The 19,658-nt window shown below is 25.8% G+C and overlaps 1 protein-coding gene across 2 annotated transcripts; it reads left to right on the top strand.

Annotated features, from left to right (window-relative positions):
- The first annotated feature begins 378 nt into the window (after positions 1–378).
- On the top strand, positions 379–18,031 carry LOC107448571 (angio-associated migratory cell protein). Of its 2 annotated transcripts, none has more exons than XM_016063931.4 (12): positions 379–511; positions 3,404–3,470; positions 4,957–5,040; positions 7,044–7,160; positions 8,413–8,552; positions 8,908–9,055; positions 10,442–10,525; positions 10,823–10,938; positions 11,140–11,213; positions 13,148–13,238; positions 15,930–16,081; positions 17,906–18,031. In XM_016063931.4, the coding sequence occupies exons 2-12, from the start codon at positions 3,407–3,409 to the stop codon at positions 17,967–17,969; spliced, it is 1,134 nt and encodes a 377-aa protein (XP_015919417.1). In that variant the 5' UTR covers positions 379–511; positions 3,404–3,406; the 3' UTR covers positions 17,970–18,031. The 2 variants fall into 2 exon arrangements, with proteins under 2 accessions (XP_015919417.1, XP_015919347.1); XM_016063861.4 differs by having other exon boundaries at positions 391–532.
- The last annotated feature ends 1,627 nt before the right edge of the window (positions 18,032–19,658 follow it).

Genomic DNA, 19,658 nt, shown 5'->3' with positions numbered 1-19,658 from the left:
AATATTTTTATTAAATAAAAAGGAAAAATATGATAAAAAGGGTAAATATCGTACTACATTCCTGTACAACTGAAAAGAGGAGGAGAGGGAAGGGAGAAGGGCTAATAAAGGCATGTAACTGGTCTCTCCCCAGATGGCGTATTCGAGTGTTGCGATCGCCAATCTCTCTCATCTCTCGCATTTCCGACCACCACGTAGAAAAATGGAGAATCTGATTGGTGAGTTTTACTCGGGAAAATATTTTCCCTTCGATGACTATCGGAAGTGCGAAAACCGCATTCTGTGAAAATGTTCCGGAATAATCCAAATTAATAAGGGTTCATTTAAAAACGAATATGTGAAGGCAAACTAACTTTTAAGTTCTCATAAGAATGTATCTATGAAAGATCATTAGTGACGTATTACTTAATTTACGTTTACTTTGACTTCTATTACTATGAACAATTACTACAACTTCACCCTCTAAAATTTTGTAAACATTAATCAAGTTGCAAGTATTGCGCTGAAAGCGGTAATTGACAACAAATTTTAAGTAATTAAAGTAGAAATTTACATTTTTTTACTTGTTTTAATTCTGTTCTGTATAGTTGTTATACTCATAAGACGTTTTATGCTCAACTTCTGCTGGGACTTTTAAAAAATAAAACGTAGTTTCCTGCATGTGTGAATTTTCTTTTTCCCATGTACCACTTAACTAATATAAAAAAAAGGGTTGGGTGTTATAATTAAGCATTAATTGAGCATGTCAAATTGATTGAGACGTTGAGTTTTTTTCTATCAAATGTAGAAATTAAGTTGACTTACAAAAATATTTATTATCATGATATTCTTTGTCTCTGTACATATTATTTGTATTAATGTTTCTGCAGAAGTTTTTCTTAAAGTTGAAGTGCCTGCTTCAATGCAGGTACTTCATCTTTCTAGAAAATTACTCTACATATGTTTCATTTCTCTACACATGTTTCATATTCCATATACACTTCAAAGAAAAATTCAACAGTTTTCTTAGTAATTTAACTATTTTGGATCTTTAGCTTGAGAATAGACAATTTTTATCAATGTGAGATAAATAAATTGAACTGAAAATATTGAAGCGATTAGTTTGTTTGCAAATTATATATTTTGTAAAAGTGGGTATTTAAAGTAATGATTGCTCTAACATTAGCTATTGTTACGGAATCCAATTTTAGAAATGATTCTAAATATCAAGCATTAATTCTACAAACTTCGAAATGATTTTAAAAAAACTACTTTGTATGAAATATCAAAATAAGTGAAGTATGTGGATGTGTGGGTTTTAACACTTATAATACAATAGTACCTTAAATAAATACTGTTTTTAATAAGCATACACAATATAAATAATGTTATAAACACACATTCTATGTGTGTTCTGTTTTTTGACCCTTAGGAAGAGTTTCAATTCTATCTATCTTTAATCTATCAATTTAAGAAGAATCTTGTATTCAACTGTTCTCAAGTTTATTTTTTCTTATTTTACATCCAGCTACGGAATCATTACCTAAAAGTTTATTCAGAGAACAATTGACTTTGCATTATGTACCAACATATATTTTCTCCTTTTTATTTAATTATTTCTATTTATAGTTACTTATTAAAATTTTATAATTAGGCTCTAACAATTTAATAAGAACTTAAAATAAATATTTAATTATCAACTATTCTCAAGTTTTTTTTTTTACATCCTGGAAAGGAACTTTTTTCTGAAAGATGACTTTAGAGGACAGTTGACATTGAATTATATACCAACATATATTTTCTCCCTTTTTTTAAGAAAATTATTTCTACTTATAGTTACTTGTATGCTTAAAATTTAAGGATTACAATGGGATAAAGTGGGTATATATATATTAAAAAACATTTATTTTCTGTTGATAAGTTGAGATAATTTATTTAATATTTTTAGAGACATTTATTAGGATTGAGGCAAGTTTTTTTATTTCAGTTTTAGAAACTTATAAAAAGATTTAATGTTTACAAATTATTTGTTTTTTATCAACTTATAAAGTTATCTATTTATGATCAACTTATGGTAGCTTAAGCAGTTGAACTTATAAGTTCATTAAAAACTGTGAAAAGCTTAATTTTACTTCTAACTGGTAGAGGGACATCTATATAGAAATTTTTAAGAATAAATTTTACAATTATATCTATTACATGAATTGTTTTCTGAGGTTTGGTGAAGTGGGTACATGGTTGGGCTTAGCTAAATGTTGTATGATAGAGATTTTAGTTTTAATAAGTATCTAATATATATTTTATAATGAGCAAGCTAAAAAAATAATTTACTTTTAAAGAGAAGAATAATAGGGAGAATAACAATGTAACAGATGTGTTATACAATTAATAGAATTTTCAAAATAGCATAATTGTACAACTTAATGAGCATATTTAAAGATAAAGATGAGTTTTCACACAAGTTTCTGTCTTCATATGGCAGTTTTTTCATGGAAAACAAAACAATTTCCTTAAAGTAACTAAATTCAATAAAAATACATCTCTGTTATAAATAATAAGTTTTTAGCATTTCTTTTTTTTTTTAAATATAATCATAATACATTTATTTAAAAACGTTTTTATTTCTAAAAAAATATTTACATTTGTTTTTTAGTGGAATATATACTAATTTTAGAGCTATACCCACTTTCCTCCACTCTATGGTAAAGTGCATGTATCAACAAAAAATAAATTTTTTTAAGGGTTACTGTTAGAAAACAATCAAACAAAATAGATCAGTTTTGCCTAATGTTTGGTCTTAATAAATCCAATGTATGTAAAATACATCAAAATTTTCAGCCGAATAAATTTAATGGTTTGATTTTATGTTATCCACTTTACTCCGTCTTACCCTATAATTGGAATCTAAAAATTTAAGAAGAATCTGGTATAAATATTTTTCTTTTCAAGCTTATTTTTTCTCATTTTACATCCTGCAAAGAATTGTTTGCTGAAAGTTGACTTAAGAGACAGTCGCTTGGAAACATCTTGTGGGCAAAGTTTCTCTCAATATAAGGGTTTCTTTGCTCACCCTGTTTTTTTTGTTTTTTTTTTTTACTGAAGAGAAAATTGGGGGGGGGGGTTTAAACACTATATTGATTTTTTAAGCCTAATACCAAAGCAAGAAATTATTTCTTCTGTTAAAGAAGTACAGAAAAATTTTACTAGCCGTTTAAAGCTGTGCAAAGTAATCCCAGTTGACTGTAGCAATGTTTTCTCAGTTTTTTACATTGTATGACCACTTTATAAGCTAGTAAGGGTAGATTGCTACAGGTTTTTCACATTTTTATTTATTTTTTACAGTATATTTGATGAAATTTATGATTTTGTTCATAGTCATTTATTTTAATTATTTTATTTTAATAATTTGCCATCTGTTTATCAGGTTATGCCTTGTAATACACCACCACCACCCCCTATTCTGGAAGATTTGGATGATGTCATTGAGGATGGTAATTTGAGATTTAATCTGTATTTTAAAGAATTTTTTTTTTTAAATAATTACTGTTATTTACTGAAATTTAAATATTTTACCTGTTGCATTCCATTCCTATGGAGGAATGCCAAATCCCATAGAAATCTTTGTTCTATTATCCCTATCTAAAATGAAATATTTTTTTAGTGAGAAACACCATGACTCTGACTGAAAAATGGTTAAATTACAACATACTCACTATTATAAACTTTTGAAGGATTAATTGGGATTATTAAAGTATATTTCTCATCTGCTACTTAAGTAGATCTTATGAGTTATAATATTATTTTAGTTATTTGTTCAATATTGTTGCATAGCCATTTTTAAATTATCTCTTCACTAATAAAATAATTTTGAAATGATACATAATTCTAAAAATTATTAAAATTCATTTAGATTAAAAACTTACCTTTATGCACCTCAGAAAACACCTTTAAATCTCTGGGGATTTAAAATGAGCTTAAAAAAATAAGAGAAAGGAAAATTTTGTCCAAAAAACTGGGAGGAAATTTAAAGCCTAAGAAGGAATGAAAATTCTCGATCTTTTTCTTTCGTTACCAAAAAAAATTTTAACGAAAATTTTNATTAAGGTCCTTGAAAATTTTGTTGAGGTCCTTGAAAAGTCCTGGAAAGTCCTTGAATTTCAATCTCATTATAGAGTGGGAACCCTGTATGTATGTTTGATTGTTTGCGCTAGTAAATACTTAAAGTAATATCGATTTTGTGACGAAGTAATCTAACTTTTTTTTCACACTTATTAAGTTTTATTCATGCACATTAAGCTCTAATTTTATTTTGTGCTCTTGTTATGCTGCATTACTGTGTATACCACAGCAAATTGATGCTTTTAAGAATCAGGCAAAACTCGAGAAATATTTTTCAAGAACTTTCAAGTAACAAACATGACGTAGCAAAAATACTTAACAGTGAAATTTATCATCTTCATTAACCAAGCATAGAATATTCAAAATATCTGCTTATATTTTTATCTAAGCAGTCTTTGCCATTGTTGGTAAACAAGTGTTGTTATACCTATATTCCAATTGCTTAGTTTAAGAAAATTTTAAAAATAATTTCATCTTAACAAGTATGATATCGATTTGAAGACTAAGGTATTCTATGCAAAAGCTCATATTTAATTGATTTAGAACATTAAGGGCAGTAATAAAATAAAACTAGAATTTTTCATTTCTTAAAGGTAATATCTGACAAAAAAAAATTTTTAGTTTTTTATGTTTCAGATTTTCAGTTTTCTCTCAACTTGCTCAAAAATAACATTTTAAATGTTATTTTCATCTTATAATTTTATATTTTTTGTTTTACTTGAGAAACTCTGCTAGTATTCATGTTATGAAGAAAAATCATATATTATCTCTGTAGAAAGATTATTTATTTAGGCTGTCTTCAAATATATGTATATAGCCATGTGTATTTTATTTTTAAAACTGTTGTTACTTTTTTAGATCCAAATGAGCTGGAATATGAGTTTTTACCTGATGAACTAGAATTAGTAGATGATTCAGCATTAACGTTTACCTCACATACAGGTACATGTTTTTTATTTATATGTTGATGCTCATTTTTATTACATCAGCCTAAATGGGATAGAACTTATTTTTAAAGATTTTTAGAAAATGTCTTAGGAATATAAGATAAATCTTAAGCATTACGCTAAGAACAATTGTTGAAACTCTTACAAATGGAATTTTAAAACTGTTACACACATGCATCTCTTAAAAAGTTTAGACTGTACACCCCAATCCTTGTAACACAACTTTGGTCTAATTTAATGATTCTGAACTTTTTTTTTGTTATTCTAAATTATAGGCATTGAACATTTAAATTATTATTATTTTTTTGGAATGAACTATATTAAAAATATGCAACATGAAATTTAAACAAAAAGTTTTAGGCATATTACCAAAAAAAAAAAAGAAAGATCTGTTATCTAGAGATGAGACCATTGTATATAAGAAATTTCTATAGCTTATAATAATAAAATCTTAAAAATGCTTTTATTTTATGAGTTTGTCTTCAATGTCTTTTTTCATTTGAATTATATCAACATAAGTTATAGTAACTTTATGTTGAAATTTGCAATGCATCCTACATCAACATAGTTATTATTTATAAATGTTTTTATTATATTTTATTTTTGATGTTGTGTAAATGCAAATTTTTAATTTTATTTCGTAAATTTATTTTTTTTCTTTTGATATTATTAGAGTTTAAGTATCAAAGTTTTCATTTTACAAGACAAACACACTTGTACATTTTTATTGTTTCAGTTTTTATTCATTGTATAATAACATAACGTCAAACATATATATCATCTTTAATTAAAAGGTTATCAAACAAAACTGAACTTAACTAACATGAGTTTTTAAAGCTATTTTATATTATTTATTTATTTTGCTTGTTTCAATTTGTTTTTCCCGTTTTAATTTTTCCATCCACCTCTCCTAATGTAACAGCTACTATCTAGTTAATTCAGAAAATTTTTAGTACTTTATATTGATTAATTTTCAACAATATTAACTTAAAATGTCTAATTTGTACTGCATTGAAATGAGATATGAATACACAAACTGTGTGAAAATGTATAAGAAAATATTAAACCACAATTACAAAGAAACCTATTGTTCCAAAATGATATTTTCATGTGCATTGTCAAAATTATATTTTTCAATAAGTTGCACAAAACTGAAATAGTTAACTAAATTAGTATTATGGTGGTTATTTTAGAAAACAAGCTGTATTTAAAAACAAATGATGTAAGGTTTTCTCATGTACTTGGTTACATAGCGTTTTTAAAAAGTGCTTCAAGGTGCTTATTTTCAATTTTCGTGATTTAAAAGTTCTTAAAGGTGCATTTTTCATTGGATGTTTTGAAAAAGTGCTTTATTTTCCCTTTTCAAAAATGAGATTTTTTTTTCATTCCCATGTCGATTTTCGACATGTATTATGCAAAAGCATGCTTTTCGCATTGTTCTATTCAACGTTTTCACAATTCATTTCGGCGTACCGTCGGTCCATAGCATTTGAAAGCGCCAATCATTTTACATGCTTGATAAAATACTTGCAAGTCTGTATGTGCGTCTACTGAGCTAGGTTTGGTGAGATTGCCTTCTCATGTGCAACTCTGCTGCATTTTACAAGATATTCTCAATTTCCACCATCTGATATCAATCCGAAAAATCTCTTGATCATTTTATAACGACTAATATAATCAAGAAAAAAGTTCTTTGTCAGAAACTAGTTATTTTCTCATGATCAACTGAAGTCTTTGAAAATTATTTTGCATTTTGTTAATGTATATAGTGCTTAAAAATATTTTTTGAGCGCTTGAAAAGTACTTAAAAGGTGCTTATTTTTTGTTGAAAGATTTGACTACACAGCCTGATGTAATTTGATTATTTCTTTTGCAAAAATTTCCAATACTTTTAATTTTTATTCGTTTCATTGAATTTTGTCTTTTACTTTCATTTGTATTGTATTTCAAAATTCATTTACTTATTATTAAATATTATTTTTGTTTTATTCAATTCAGATTCTGTATTATGCTGCAGTTTTGATAAAACTGGCAGTCTTGCTGTTACTGGTGGACAGGATGAAAAAGCTTATGTATGGTATACAGGAACTGGTGTTGTTAAATTTGAATGTCCTGGTAAAGATTTTTGTTTATCTTTTTTTATCAATAATTTTCTTTTATGTATAAAAAATGTATATGTTTTATAAATATATTTATACTTAATAGTAAAGCAATAACCTTATGATATTTTCCTTGTAATTATATTTCCCAAATGTAAATTTCTTACTTTAATCCATTTTAAGGTTATTCATCTCTGAAATGTAATACTGACTAAATGTAATACTGAGAACTTTCAAACAAGCGAAACCACTGTGTTCTAAAGAGTAGTTACTATTCACTGTAAATATATTTTCACTGAATAGTGAAACAATAACCTTAATGATATTTCCCTTATAATTATATTTCATACATGTAAATAATATCTTACTTTAATCAATTTTAATCAATTTTTCACCACTGAAATTATCTAAATGGAACACTGAGAACTTTCAAACGAACAAAACCGCTGTGCCCTAAACAATCTATTATGTTTTTATGTATGATAGGTATTTTCTTGATGTGATATTTGCTCTGAGAGTTAGCTTAAAAAATCATTTAAGTCTCTTCTTCAAAAATAGTATGTGTACTTAATGCAGTCCCGTACTAAAATTGTAAATAAAGAAACTAAATGTCCTTTTGGTTGGTGGAAGTAAATATTAATATCAAGGACAGAATAATTTTTCTAAGCTGATGTAGTGAAAGAGAACTGAAATAGTGCTACAGAAATAGATACATTTTTATCATCCAAATTTTTTATTTAGATGATAGTTGTACCGAATATTTTATTTTATAACCGGCGTTGAACAAACGGCTCATTTCTGAGTTTACAACTATCATTGTTCAGCTCCGTAACCTTGTACTTTTGAATAAAATTCAAAAGAAAATGGAACTAATGCCCATTTGTGTTGCAGCTGGGATTCAAGGCCGAGGCACCTTATTTGAGGGCGGGTGCTCTATCCCCTGAACCACCACGGCTTGTAGATAATATTTATGGTTTTGTAGCAAAATATATTTTTGAATGTATGTTAATAATTTTTAAAAAAAAGATAGTTTTGATCTCTGGAACAGGAAAAATACGGTTTCTAGAACAGGAAACTTATGGCTTCTAGAACAGGAATCTTACGGGTTTTGCTACAATTAAGAACAAAAATGCTGTTAAATTTACAACGCTCATATTTTCCATATCATTCCCTTTATTTATGTTTCCTATTATCTTTAGCATATCATTGTTATATGTCTTCGTGAATTCGAACATGTAATTTTTTTTTTCTTCCTTTAACTTTGTTAGGTCATACTGAATCAGTAATATCCGTTCATTTCAATCATGATGATTCTCTTGTTGTGACTGCTGATATGGATGGAGTAGTACAAGTTTTTGATGTGGCTAGTGGAACAAAAGTGTGGAATTTTGATGCTACAGAAATCACTGTAAGTTAGAACTGATGACTTCATTTTAAGTTCTTACAACAAAACAAAATCATTATTAAAACCATTGATACAATAACATTGCATAGCAAGAATACAATAATTTTTAGACTCATGTTGAAAGGAAAGATTAATTCAGTTTATTAATGGTAAGATTTTAATTGAATGTATAATTTTTTTAATTAAATTTACTCTTTATAGAAGTATTATACAAATGTTAAATTGTATGTAATTGTGACTGTATACTTTCCAACAGTAGTTAAGAGCTGTAAGAGTGATTATTGTATTGTTGTTTTTACTGCTTTTTCTTTCTTTCAATGAATAAAGTAATTAAATATATTTTTATGCGTATATCTAGTGGACAGAGTGGCACCCTACAGCAAATATACTTTTTGCTGGTACAATTGATGGAAGTTGTTGGAAGTGGAGTGTGCCTGGAGATGATATCTGTAGCTTATTTCAAACAAGTGGATCTGGAAGTTCTTGTGGCAAATTATTTGATAATGGTATGTTAAATTTTTGAACTTTTTATTAATAACTGCTAATAATTAAACTGTTTATTATGGGACTTATAAACATTAAAACTGCTTTTCTTTTTTAAAAAAATTTATTATAAATATCTTATTCTTAAAACATTTTTTAAGAGGTTTCATAAAGGAGGACTTAATATTTCTTACATTAAAAGTTGATGTGATTTGTATACATAAAAATGTTTTGTCTTTAAAAAACTTGTAATGCAAAATATTGTTTGCTAAACTCATCATATTTGGCTTGACATTCTGGTCAATGCATCCCTTGGTATTCTTTTCCACTGCATTTTATTTTTGGCATTTGTACACCACCAGTTCCTTTTCTAGACAGCAAGAAACAAGTTTTCCTATGATTCCATCCACCTACATCTGGGTCTTCTCCTTTTACCTCTTTACAAAGGAAAAAGTTTTTATAGCAGAATCATGATGCATTTATGTGCTACCCAGCAGGGGTGGCAAATTTCTTCCACAGTGGAAAAAGTCATGGAAAAAATTGCCATAAAAATAAAATGTTTCCTTCAACCCAAATGGAAGAAACACTTTCTAAAAAATGACATCAAATATTTGTGCAACTTTTTTTATCAGTTTATAATTGCAGTCTTATTTATAAAATAGCATTATATTCTAAACTTTTTGAAATAATTAAAATCTGGAAAGAAAAATAAGTTTCATTAATTTGAAATAACTCTAGTTCTTTATTATTTTATGTAAATGAGTATAGTAGAACTAATTTTATAATTATATAAAGAACTGTTAAATTATCTTAATCAAGTTTTAATTAACAAATGACACATTTCTGGAATCAAATGTTGTTCAATGTAAATACTAAAAAATATCTTAAATAATATGATTGATAGATTTTAAAATTCTAAGTAAAACTAAAATATGGAAGAAAAAAGAAAATTTAAATCTAAGCTACTCTTATAATTCATATTGCTGAACAATTGAATTGGTCATATTTAGTTTCTTCCATTTTGTCTTGTTTCTTTCTTTTTTTTTCCAATTTCTTCCCTTGTCTTAGAATAAATAAGTTTCACATGGATAAATGCTATTACTGTCGTGCAGTTAATTGGGTTAATTTTCATTTATTTCATAATATATGACTCTGTCGATTTTATTTGCTCACAGTATTGGTGACAACTCTTGCCTCCAAAAGTTTTGTAGAGAGGTAGGACTAGGACTGTCATCTATTGAGAATCTCACATCAAATTGTCTTAAGAAAACATGCTATATTTATGTGTGCTCTACAATAACAATATTTACTTTTAGTAATTTACTTTATTTGCTATTACAGTGTTTTTCTAATATTTAAACAGATATGAAATTAGATTTGAAAATACAATATAAAAAAATTTTTTTAAGGTACTAAGTGTGCTGTAGGCTATATGGAAGGCTCTATAAAAGTTTGGGATACTGAAAATGTACAATTAATTGGCTCTGTTACAGGTAAAATATTTTTATGATAATAATATTTACATGAAGTGGTTAATTTTTGAACATTTGTATATTTTCCCTTGTCCATAAATAGGCTTTGTTTTGTGTAAAACATGTTTCTGATGTTTATTAAGAATTAAGTTTTTATATTTGTATATTTTCTTCACCATATTTATATAGTGACTGGATAACTGTTTAAAATGCAATTCCTTTTCTTATTTTGGAATGCATTTTTATGTATGTTATAAAATTGTAACTATCACTTTAAATATATAAATTTCAGTAATTAATCCTTTTTAATGTTTTTAGGGAAAGAAGCTCATGAAAGCAACGTAAATTGTATTACATGCAGTTCAGATGGTTCTTTAATTGCTACTGGTTCTGAAGATGGTACTGCTAAAATTATTAGGTCAACTAACTGTAGAGTAAGTAGTGGTACAGCGAAAAGAAATTCAAATAATAATTTTTGATAAATCTCTTTTATTTTATTTTATTTATTTTATTTTTTTTTTTTTGGTATATACTTTTTGCAATGTAATCTTGAAGTATGTCGTACATTATTTTATATCCATGCATATATTTTTTAATTTGGTAATATGTTTTAAATGCACCTAACTCTGATTTAGGTGTTAAAGACATTACAGTGTTCTCTGTCCGATGAAGATAAAGAATCAATTGAAGGAATCGGCTTTTTACAAGGGTATGACGGAATTTTATTTTATTAAGTTTGCATTTTAAAAATTTAATTTTAACTCTTTTTTTTTTTCAAAGTCACGTTTTTGCTTACAAGCAGACACTTGAGTGTAACTCTCTAAAATAGCGTAAGTTAGAAAATGTGACTCAAGGACAATTTTGAAATGAAGTATCAGAAATAATGTAAATTCAATTACTAAAATGGTTTTTAAGTTATTCAAAAAAATGTGCAAATGGTGATTTCAATTGCAAGCATGCATCTTTAAGTACATTGTAGGTTTACAAGTGCGCTTAAAGTTGCAATAATGGTTCTACTGTATTTGTAATCCCAGTAAATGTTTTTGCATGACAAATGGTTACATCATACAAAATCCTTAAATCCATAATTTTCTCTCTTTTTTTTTCTTTGTCTATATAATATATTTTGATATAATATATATTTATAATATAATATATATTCATAATATCATATGTATTTATAATGTAATATATATTTATAATATATGTATACAAGTCTGAACTGTCATTGTGAAGAACTGGGGTTCCATCCCCAGTGGCAACTTAAAACCCACCCAGCTTTATATCGATGGGTACCAGCTTGTCTGTGAAGTAAAGGCAGTCTGTGCACAATGCTGACCACATTGTCACAATCATGCTGTTGGTTATGAAATTGTGAAACCTTAATCTTCATGGAATTCCCTGGCTCACTCAAGCTGTTGCGGGAATGCTTTTTGCTATTTTTCGTTCTATTAAGGGCTTTTTTTTCCCTAATTTTCTCACTATTTTTCAAGTTTTCATTTTTTGAGGGTGTATAAAAATAACTGCAAAACTAAAATTATTCCATCATTCACCATCAGATTTTTCAAAATTTTATTTATTCTATATATATTATTATAGTATCTAAATTTATAAAAAAATCTATTCATAATAAATGCTAGTAAAGTCATAATAAATGCTTGTTGCTAGTAACAATACATCATTCCAAGATAATTAAAACATTTTTCATCTATTATATTATCTAACATGTTAATCTCATATCAAATAGTTCCTCTTACTAAAAAAAGATTATTTACCTTAATAAAATCGATGATATATCAACTTTTTTTTCGTATTATATTTTGTCTGATTTAATTTTTTATTTATTTATCCTAAATAAGCCTCATAGGTAAACTGTACATAGTACACATTAATAAAGGTATTATCCTGAAACACTTTTGTTTTAATGATTATATTTTCATTAAATAAGTGTCTAACTAATGGTTTAAAGTAGCTCTCAAATCTTAATTAGTGTAAACTATTAATAAAGATGACGGATTTTGTTTTTTGTTCATCGAAATATGAGGTTAGTCACAATCTGGAAAATATGGTACTAAGAATTTTTTATTTATTTTATTATTATTTATTTAATTTTATAGCTCAGAAACTGTTGAACCAATTTCGCACAAATTTTGTATTTTGGCATGCAGATTTACATAGTTTATAATTGTGTAAATATTTGTATATCTTGCAATTCAATATATTTCAACTTTCATTAAATAAAAACAATAAAAGAAATTGGTTAAAAATTATTTTCTGCATGTGTATTCTTGTGTGAAAAAAAAATTTATTCAGTTTAAAATCTGTCTTTGAGACAGCTCGTCTGTTTTAACTATTGGAATTTTATTTTCCTTATAATTATCCCCCCCCCCATCATATTCTGATAGTCAAAAATGCAAATCCATTGAAAAAAGTATTTTTATTGAGAGAAAGTGTATTTTTGTTATTTGTTTCGTTTGCATTTTGCTTGAGTTAGAAAATTTCAATTTCTCCTATCAGTAAGCATTTAGTTTTGACTTATTATGAGAATTTTTTTCTGTGTATCTAAGCTGATAAAAATGTTACTTAGTTTATTAATTAACTAGCAATTATACCAATATGTTTTAATAATCTTATACTTTGCAGGCATACACTTTTAGCTGTTGGAACAAATGATGGCAATTTAAGAATATTCGATGTTTCAACATTTGTACTCAGATCACTTGTTTCTGTTAGTGTATGTATTGTTGCATGTACACTATGCAATTTTGAATGCTCAAAAAGTTAAAAAGTTCATGTTTTTATATTGTTACTAAGAAACTTTTAAAAAAAAAATTTAAAGATTTCATTATAAATTAAAAATAATTTAATATAACACTGACATTAAATTATGCAAAATTAAAAATATCGAGAAAACATGGAAAATATTAAAAATTAATGACAAGAGAAGAAGAAAAAATATAAAAATAGAATATTTTTAAATAATATTAAAAAGCTGGAAAACAAAATAGTGAAGAGATATAATCTCAACATCAGCTCATGCGATTATATCCGCAAAAAGAAGTGCTTTCTCATATTGTATCAATATACCCAAAGCAAAATATTCAATAGAATAGTAAGGTGAGGAGCACTAAAAAAATTGCTTAGATCTCTCTCTCTCTCTCTCTCTCTCTCTCTATATATATATATANTTTTTTTTATCTGCAGAAGTTTTTGAAATACTTTTTTCCACAGAACTTTTTTCCTCTTTCTGCAGAGTTTTATTTAAAAAATAGCTTTTTCGCGTACGCTTGCGATTTTTTTTTTCCTACTTTCTTTTGATAGTAAGAAATTTCACATTTGCTGGTTTTATCTGGAATTTCAGATTAATATAAAAAAATATTTCCAAACAGCAAAAATTTTAAAAACATTAACTATACAAATATTTTTTTAGAACAGGAGAATATCGCCAATAGTATTAGAATACGTATTCTTTTATGTGTAGATTAAAAAATAAATAAAAACTTACATTTATAATTAAAAAAAATTATATACTGTTCTATGAATTGAGGCTTTTTTTTTCTTTTTATAAACAGAAAGCACTTGTGTTATTTTAAATTAGTCACAAATATATTTGCTACTATTAAAAATGTCTCTCAGAAAGGTATTAGTACTAGAGAGAATTGTCTCGGAAAGTTCGAAAAAATCCTGCTGCAGGGTATAAGTCATATCAAAAGTTTATATATTGAATGAAAACACTTGTAACAGCCACAAGTATAAAGATTTAAATTTTAGAAATTTACAAGTTTCTGTAACTTGTCATGATCCTGATCCTAAAGTGTACTACTAGCACCTATACTTCTGAAGAAATATTCTAAGACTTATTAATAAATAAGAAAATTCATTAAAATTAATAAAATATTTAGATTGTTTAAACTTTTTAAAACACAGTATTTTTTTCTCTTCAAGTTTTGTCTTTCTAACTGATTAAAATTATTGTGCCTGCACAATATTCAAGTTTTAACACATTGGGCATGGGAAAGTAGGGTAGCCTCAAAATGTTCTTTCATTGGAATTCAAATTTGTCCCAGAAAGGAAAAAAAGTGAACAGATGTGTTTCGTTAGCTATTTAAAAAAAATAATAAAATAATGATAACAATAACTTCTGTTATATGTATTCTTAAAAAGTAATTTAGAAAAAAGTTAATTACTTATAATGGATTTTCATTTATATGCACTTCAACATAAATTTATAAATTGAGCATAAATAATGTAAATACTGTAATTAGTAATTTCTAAAAATTCTATCTAGATTGCATTAGATAATTATTTATTTTACATTAATTACTTAGATATATTTGAAAAACTAAATTTTTAATTTCTTTGATTTGTTAAATATTGTTATAATTAAGAAAATGTTCACTACTTTTAGAACAATTTTATAGCTGCTTTATACTTACATTGATTGATTATGATTGTTAAGTTTGTAATGAATAAATATGTTTATTTAATATTTTTGTAATTATTTTGGTTGATTTATCTATTCACTAAAATTCCGAACTATTTATCAGGAATTTTTTCAAAAGCTGGGAAGCTTAGGATTTCATGGAATAACAGTACCTGGTAAGCATTAAAGTAAATTTATGAGGCACAATTGAATGTATCATTTTTTTTTTAAATTTGTTCATTTAAATTAATTGATTTTAGAAAAATATGGAGGTTCAGGTCAGGGATTTTTGGACCATATTATCATCCTGGAGGAAATGTCTAGAGTTTCTTCTGCTATTGCTCTTAGCTATGGTGCTCATTCCAATTTGTGCATTAACCAAATTGCTAGGAATGGAAATGAGGCTCTTTCCCAATATAATTTAAAAAGTAATATTACTGATATATTTGCTATAAATCACATAACAGTATTTATTAAAAGAAATGAAATATTAATGTATATTCTCAGTAGTTTTAATTTGCTAAACCAGGTAGTTTTTCAAGTAATAATTGTCTCTTATGTGAACTGAGGAAAATTATAATTTCCAGCTTTATTTTTTCAATTGGTAATTTTTATTTTCACTAAATGTTAAGTAGCAATGTAATCATTTATATAATAATAGATTAGTACAAAATTGTATGTCAACACATTATTTATTACCTTAAACTGTCTGGAATTTATTATCAAAGGGTTGCGCTTGCGTAAAATTTATGATCGTGGAAATTCAGCTTTTTTGCCTTTTGGCTAATCTCATCCCTGTATATGTTAAAAATACACCACTTTTCTGCATCTTATTTAACTGCCATTATTAATGCTTACAGTTTGAACATAAACATCATTTTAAAAAGAATATTAGTTTCAAACGTACTATACTCTTAATTCATATTGTAAATTTAAATTCTTTAAAATTTGCTATTTCTTCTTTCTTTCTAACATACTATTTTTGAAATTGTGTTATGATAGGCTCCAATTGTTAAATTAGTGTGTGATGAAGATCAACCATTAGTTTATATTGCCAGTTTTGGTAATATTGAAAGATATGATGCTCGCACTGCACAGATGGATAAAAAATGGACTGGGCATGATAATCGAATTTTAGATTTTGTAATCTCAGGGTATGTATGATTTCCTCGTGTTACCATTGCCTTTTTTTTTCAGGTTATTACTAACTATTTTATCCCTGATGTTCATATCTGCAAATCAATAAGTTATATTCTGGCTAAATATTTAAATAAAATTCCGAAAATCTAAAATTTTAAATTTTTCCGGAGTCCTGTTAAAAAGAATTTTTTCCTCCTTTAAAAACTTTTTTTTTCTGTTTAACCTTTCTTCTTTTCCTCCAATCTAGACTAAACTGAGATATTAATTAGAATATTAACTCTATTTAATGGTCCTTTTGTTACAAATCTAAATCATTTTTCCCACTGTCTGTCATATACCCTTTTTAATACTTTTATGTATAATTACTAGGTTCATTCACTAATTTGCCATAAATTAAGTTTTACCATTAACTGAGACTCTTATATTAAGTTATTAACCAAAACTCAGAAATGATAAATTTTCAGCCCATTTCAATGTTGTCTATATCAACATTTATAAAAATTTAACGATTGCTTTCTATTTTAAGGAAATATTTTAACGACAAATTACTGATGTTTTAAAAATAATTGCACCCTTCATAATTTTATGTATTGTATGTTTCAGAAACTTGTATAATAGTACTAAAAACTTATTGATTAACTAAGATAAGGGCTAGCTACTGGCAATTTTGATTTATCAAAATGGCATTGCTGAAAGATCATCCACAAATTAAGTTTTGTCAAGTTTTAGGTTATACCCATTTAACTTATGTTTTTATGTAATTCATCTACCTAAATCTTTTATATTTAAATTTATGTAAGGTGCAATTCAATATCTACTTTACAATAATTATCTATTTTACAATCTGCTATAATAGCAATGACTGGATGAATAATCTTGGAGGGTATGCATATGTAAATACTTGATATTTTGATGATAAAAAAAATTTCTCAAAAACAATTTTTTTTTAATTTATTTACTTTTTTTAATTTCCCTGTCTTTACATTTTTTCCTTTCTTTTGTATGTGTAAAATTGATATTTAATTAATTAATATTTTTCATTTTATTAATTACACACATTCACTGAAACTCAATGTTTTTCTTATTTTCAATTACTTAATCTATATAATTAATATTTTTTCCTGGTTTTAAGATATCTCAGCTTTACTTATTTGCATACCAAAAAGTTAGACATTTTGATTTATCACATTTATTATAGAGTGATCATTCTCACTTTATTTGAATATATTTTTTGCAATAAATCTTCATACATAAATTATGAACATTCTATTTGTTTTTATCTGCCTGTATGCTGCTAAAAAATTGTTCAATCTTGCACCAGAATATCAAAATGTTATGTATAATATCACTCAAATTTGTGAAACTGTGTTGAACTCAATCAATTGTGTAATAAAGTATAAAAGGGAATTATTATTATTTTTTTTTTCAGAATAATTTTTGTAACTGTGTTATGAATTTATTTTATTACTAAGTGATCTTTCTTTTATTACCTGAAGTTTATTTTATCGACATTCAAAAATCGTAATCAAAACAATTCTTACATTTCACTAGGCTTATTCAGCTTTAAGAAATTTTCTTTAAAAAAAAAAACTATAATAGTGCAAATAAATTAGCTATGTTAAAAAGAAGAAAAAAAACAGGAATATTAATGTAATTGAACCAAGTTAATTAATTTCTTTTCATGAAATAATGTTTTTAATTTTTTAAAGCTTTCAATTTTCAAAAGTGTTAAAGTGAATGAGAACATATTTTTGGAATAATTAAATAAAAGCTAGAATGTTTTTTTATATGTTGTGTGTATTACTTTGCTTACATTAATAGCATATTGTTGTTTACAGGGACAAACAAAAGGCACTGTCAGTGGCTGATGACACCTTGTGCAAAATATATGTAATCAGATAATGATACATTACTATACCATAAATAAATTATTCTGTAAAATAAAATTATTTCTTATACTCAAATTTATCAATTTATTTTCTTTCAAAATATTATTATATAATTTCATTACACTGATTTATGTTCTACATAAATGAAAATATTATTTAAACATCTAAATTACAGGATTAAAATAATTTTATTCATTATAACCATGCAATAAAAAAAATCTTCCCTTTTTTATTGTATAAAATATTGTAGTATTTTATTTATAAAATATCGTTTTAAAGAAAGAATCATTTTCTGTCGATTTTGTGTTTCTATGGATTGAACTTGTTAGAATTCAATATTTTTGAGCATTTAACCAGTTTATAATTTTTTGAGCATTTAACCAGTTTATAATTTATAAAAAAAGTTTTTGTTATTTTTAAACTCATACCTTTAAAAAATATGTATTACTTTTTAGTTTTGCAAAATGTAATTTGCGCTGATACACAGAAATGTTAGTGGCTATCTTACAAAGCTCTTTTCATATAAATAATTTTTTAACAAAACAGTGTAGGAAGAAAATCATTCCAAATTATTAAATTTATTTCTAAACAGCAGATTATGCGCAGTGTACTTTACATTCGTATTGATGGAATTAGATTTACAATATATATGTATTGAGATTTTCAAACAATAATGGGTAATTCTAATATTCTTTTTTAACAAATATTTCTTGATTATTAACATTAATTCTCTTACATTGAAAAATTTAGTTTCCTTAAAACAACCTAATTTGCATCTTATTATTATTTGTCATCACAGCAGAGGTTATGGTGATATATCCTCTAGGGGTTATATGTATCCAATGCAAGAAATTCTATCAACTTAAACAAATTACCAATTTAAAAAGGTGGTTAACTTATCAGATGTTATATCATAGTTTGTACATTAAAATGTTAGTTAGAAGTATATTCAGTTGTACACTTTAATTACTCACTACTGTCCGATTCTCTCATTTGATGTATATATGTCAGTATGTTTCCATTTTATTCAATTATAGCTAAGGTATTGAAAAATGGTTGTCACTCTTCAGTCATGAGGACTGAAATCAGTCATGAAAAAAGAGCAGTGGAATGATTTTCCATCCTCCAATAAATATTTATTTTCCATTTGTTTTTCAAATTAAGTTTTCATTTGCAAATTTAACTTTTTCTTTAAAAATGTCATAATTATTTTACGTTAAAATAAATAAAAAAATTATTACTATTTATGGAAAAAAATTGTTTTTATAATTATTGCAAAATTATTAAGTAATGATGTTGAAATGGGATTGATCGACTTTTTTTTTCATGCTGACATACATACATGTGATTGTCTAAGCAAAATATTGTTGAATCTAAATCTGCTTTAGTTTGTATATTTTTCCCAACATTTTGAGATAGTGGGCAAAGTTAAATTAAGATTATTTTTTAAATTATCAAATTTATAGATCTATGACAAAGCATTAAGTCATAGATCAAGTGTAAAATAAGTGAATCAAGTGTAGATCAAGTGTAGATAAGTGAAGTGTAAAATAAGTAGAAATATGCATGAAAAGATTAGTAGTGTGTTTTAACAATTGGTGTAATACAAATATACTAGGATTTTTTTTTTTTTAGCTGTAAAAAATATTTCAATGAAGAAAAGAATTTTTTTTTTTAAATAATCTATCTTTGTTATAAAGTG

The sequence above is a fragment of the Parasteatoda tepidariorum genome, chromosome 1, assembly GCF_043381705.1.
Source record: "Parasteatoda tepidariorum isolate YZ-2023 chromosome 1, CAS_Ptep_4.0, whole genome shotgun sequence".
NCBI classification, from domain to species: domain Eukaryota; kingdom Metazoa; phylum Arthropoda; class Arachnida; order Araneae; family Theridiidae; genus Parasteatoda; species Parasteatoda tepidariorum.
Note: the sequence above shows the minus strand (reverse complement) of the source record. Positions and strands in the feature narration are given on the sequence as shown.

What these genes read in the sequence shown, in the direction of transcription:
- LOC107448571 (XM_016063931.4), top strand. Translation starts at nt 3,407, where the DNA reads ATGCCTTGTAATACACCACCACCACCCCCTATTCTGGAAGATTTGGAT. An exon ending in TGGCAAATTATTTGATAATG is followed by an intron (nt 9,056 to 10,441) that starts GTATGTTAAATT and finishes AATTTTTTTAAG; the next exon opens with GTACTAAGTGTGCTGTAGGC. An exon ending in GATCACTTGTTTCTGTTAGT is followed by an intron (nt 13,239 to 15,929) that starts GTATGTATTGTT and finishes GTGTTATGATAG; the next exon opens with GCTCCAATTGTTAAATTAGT.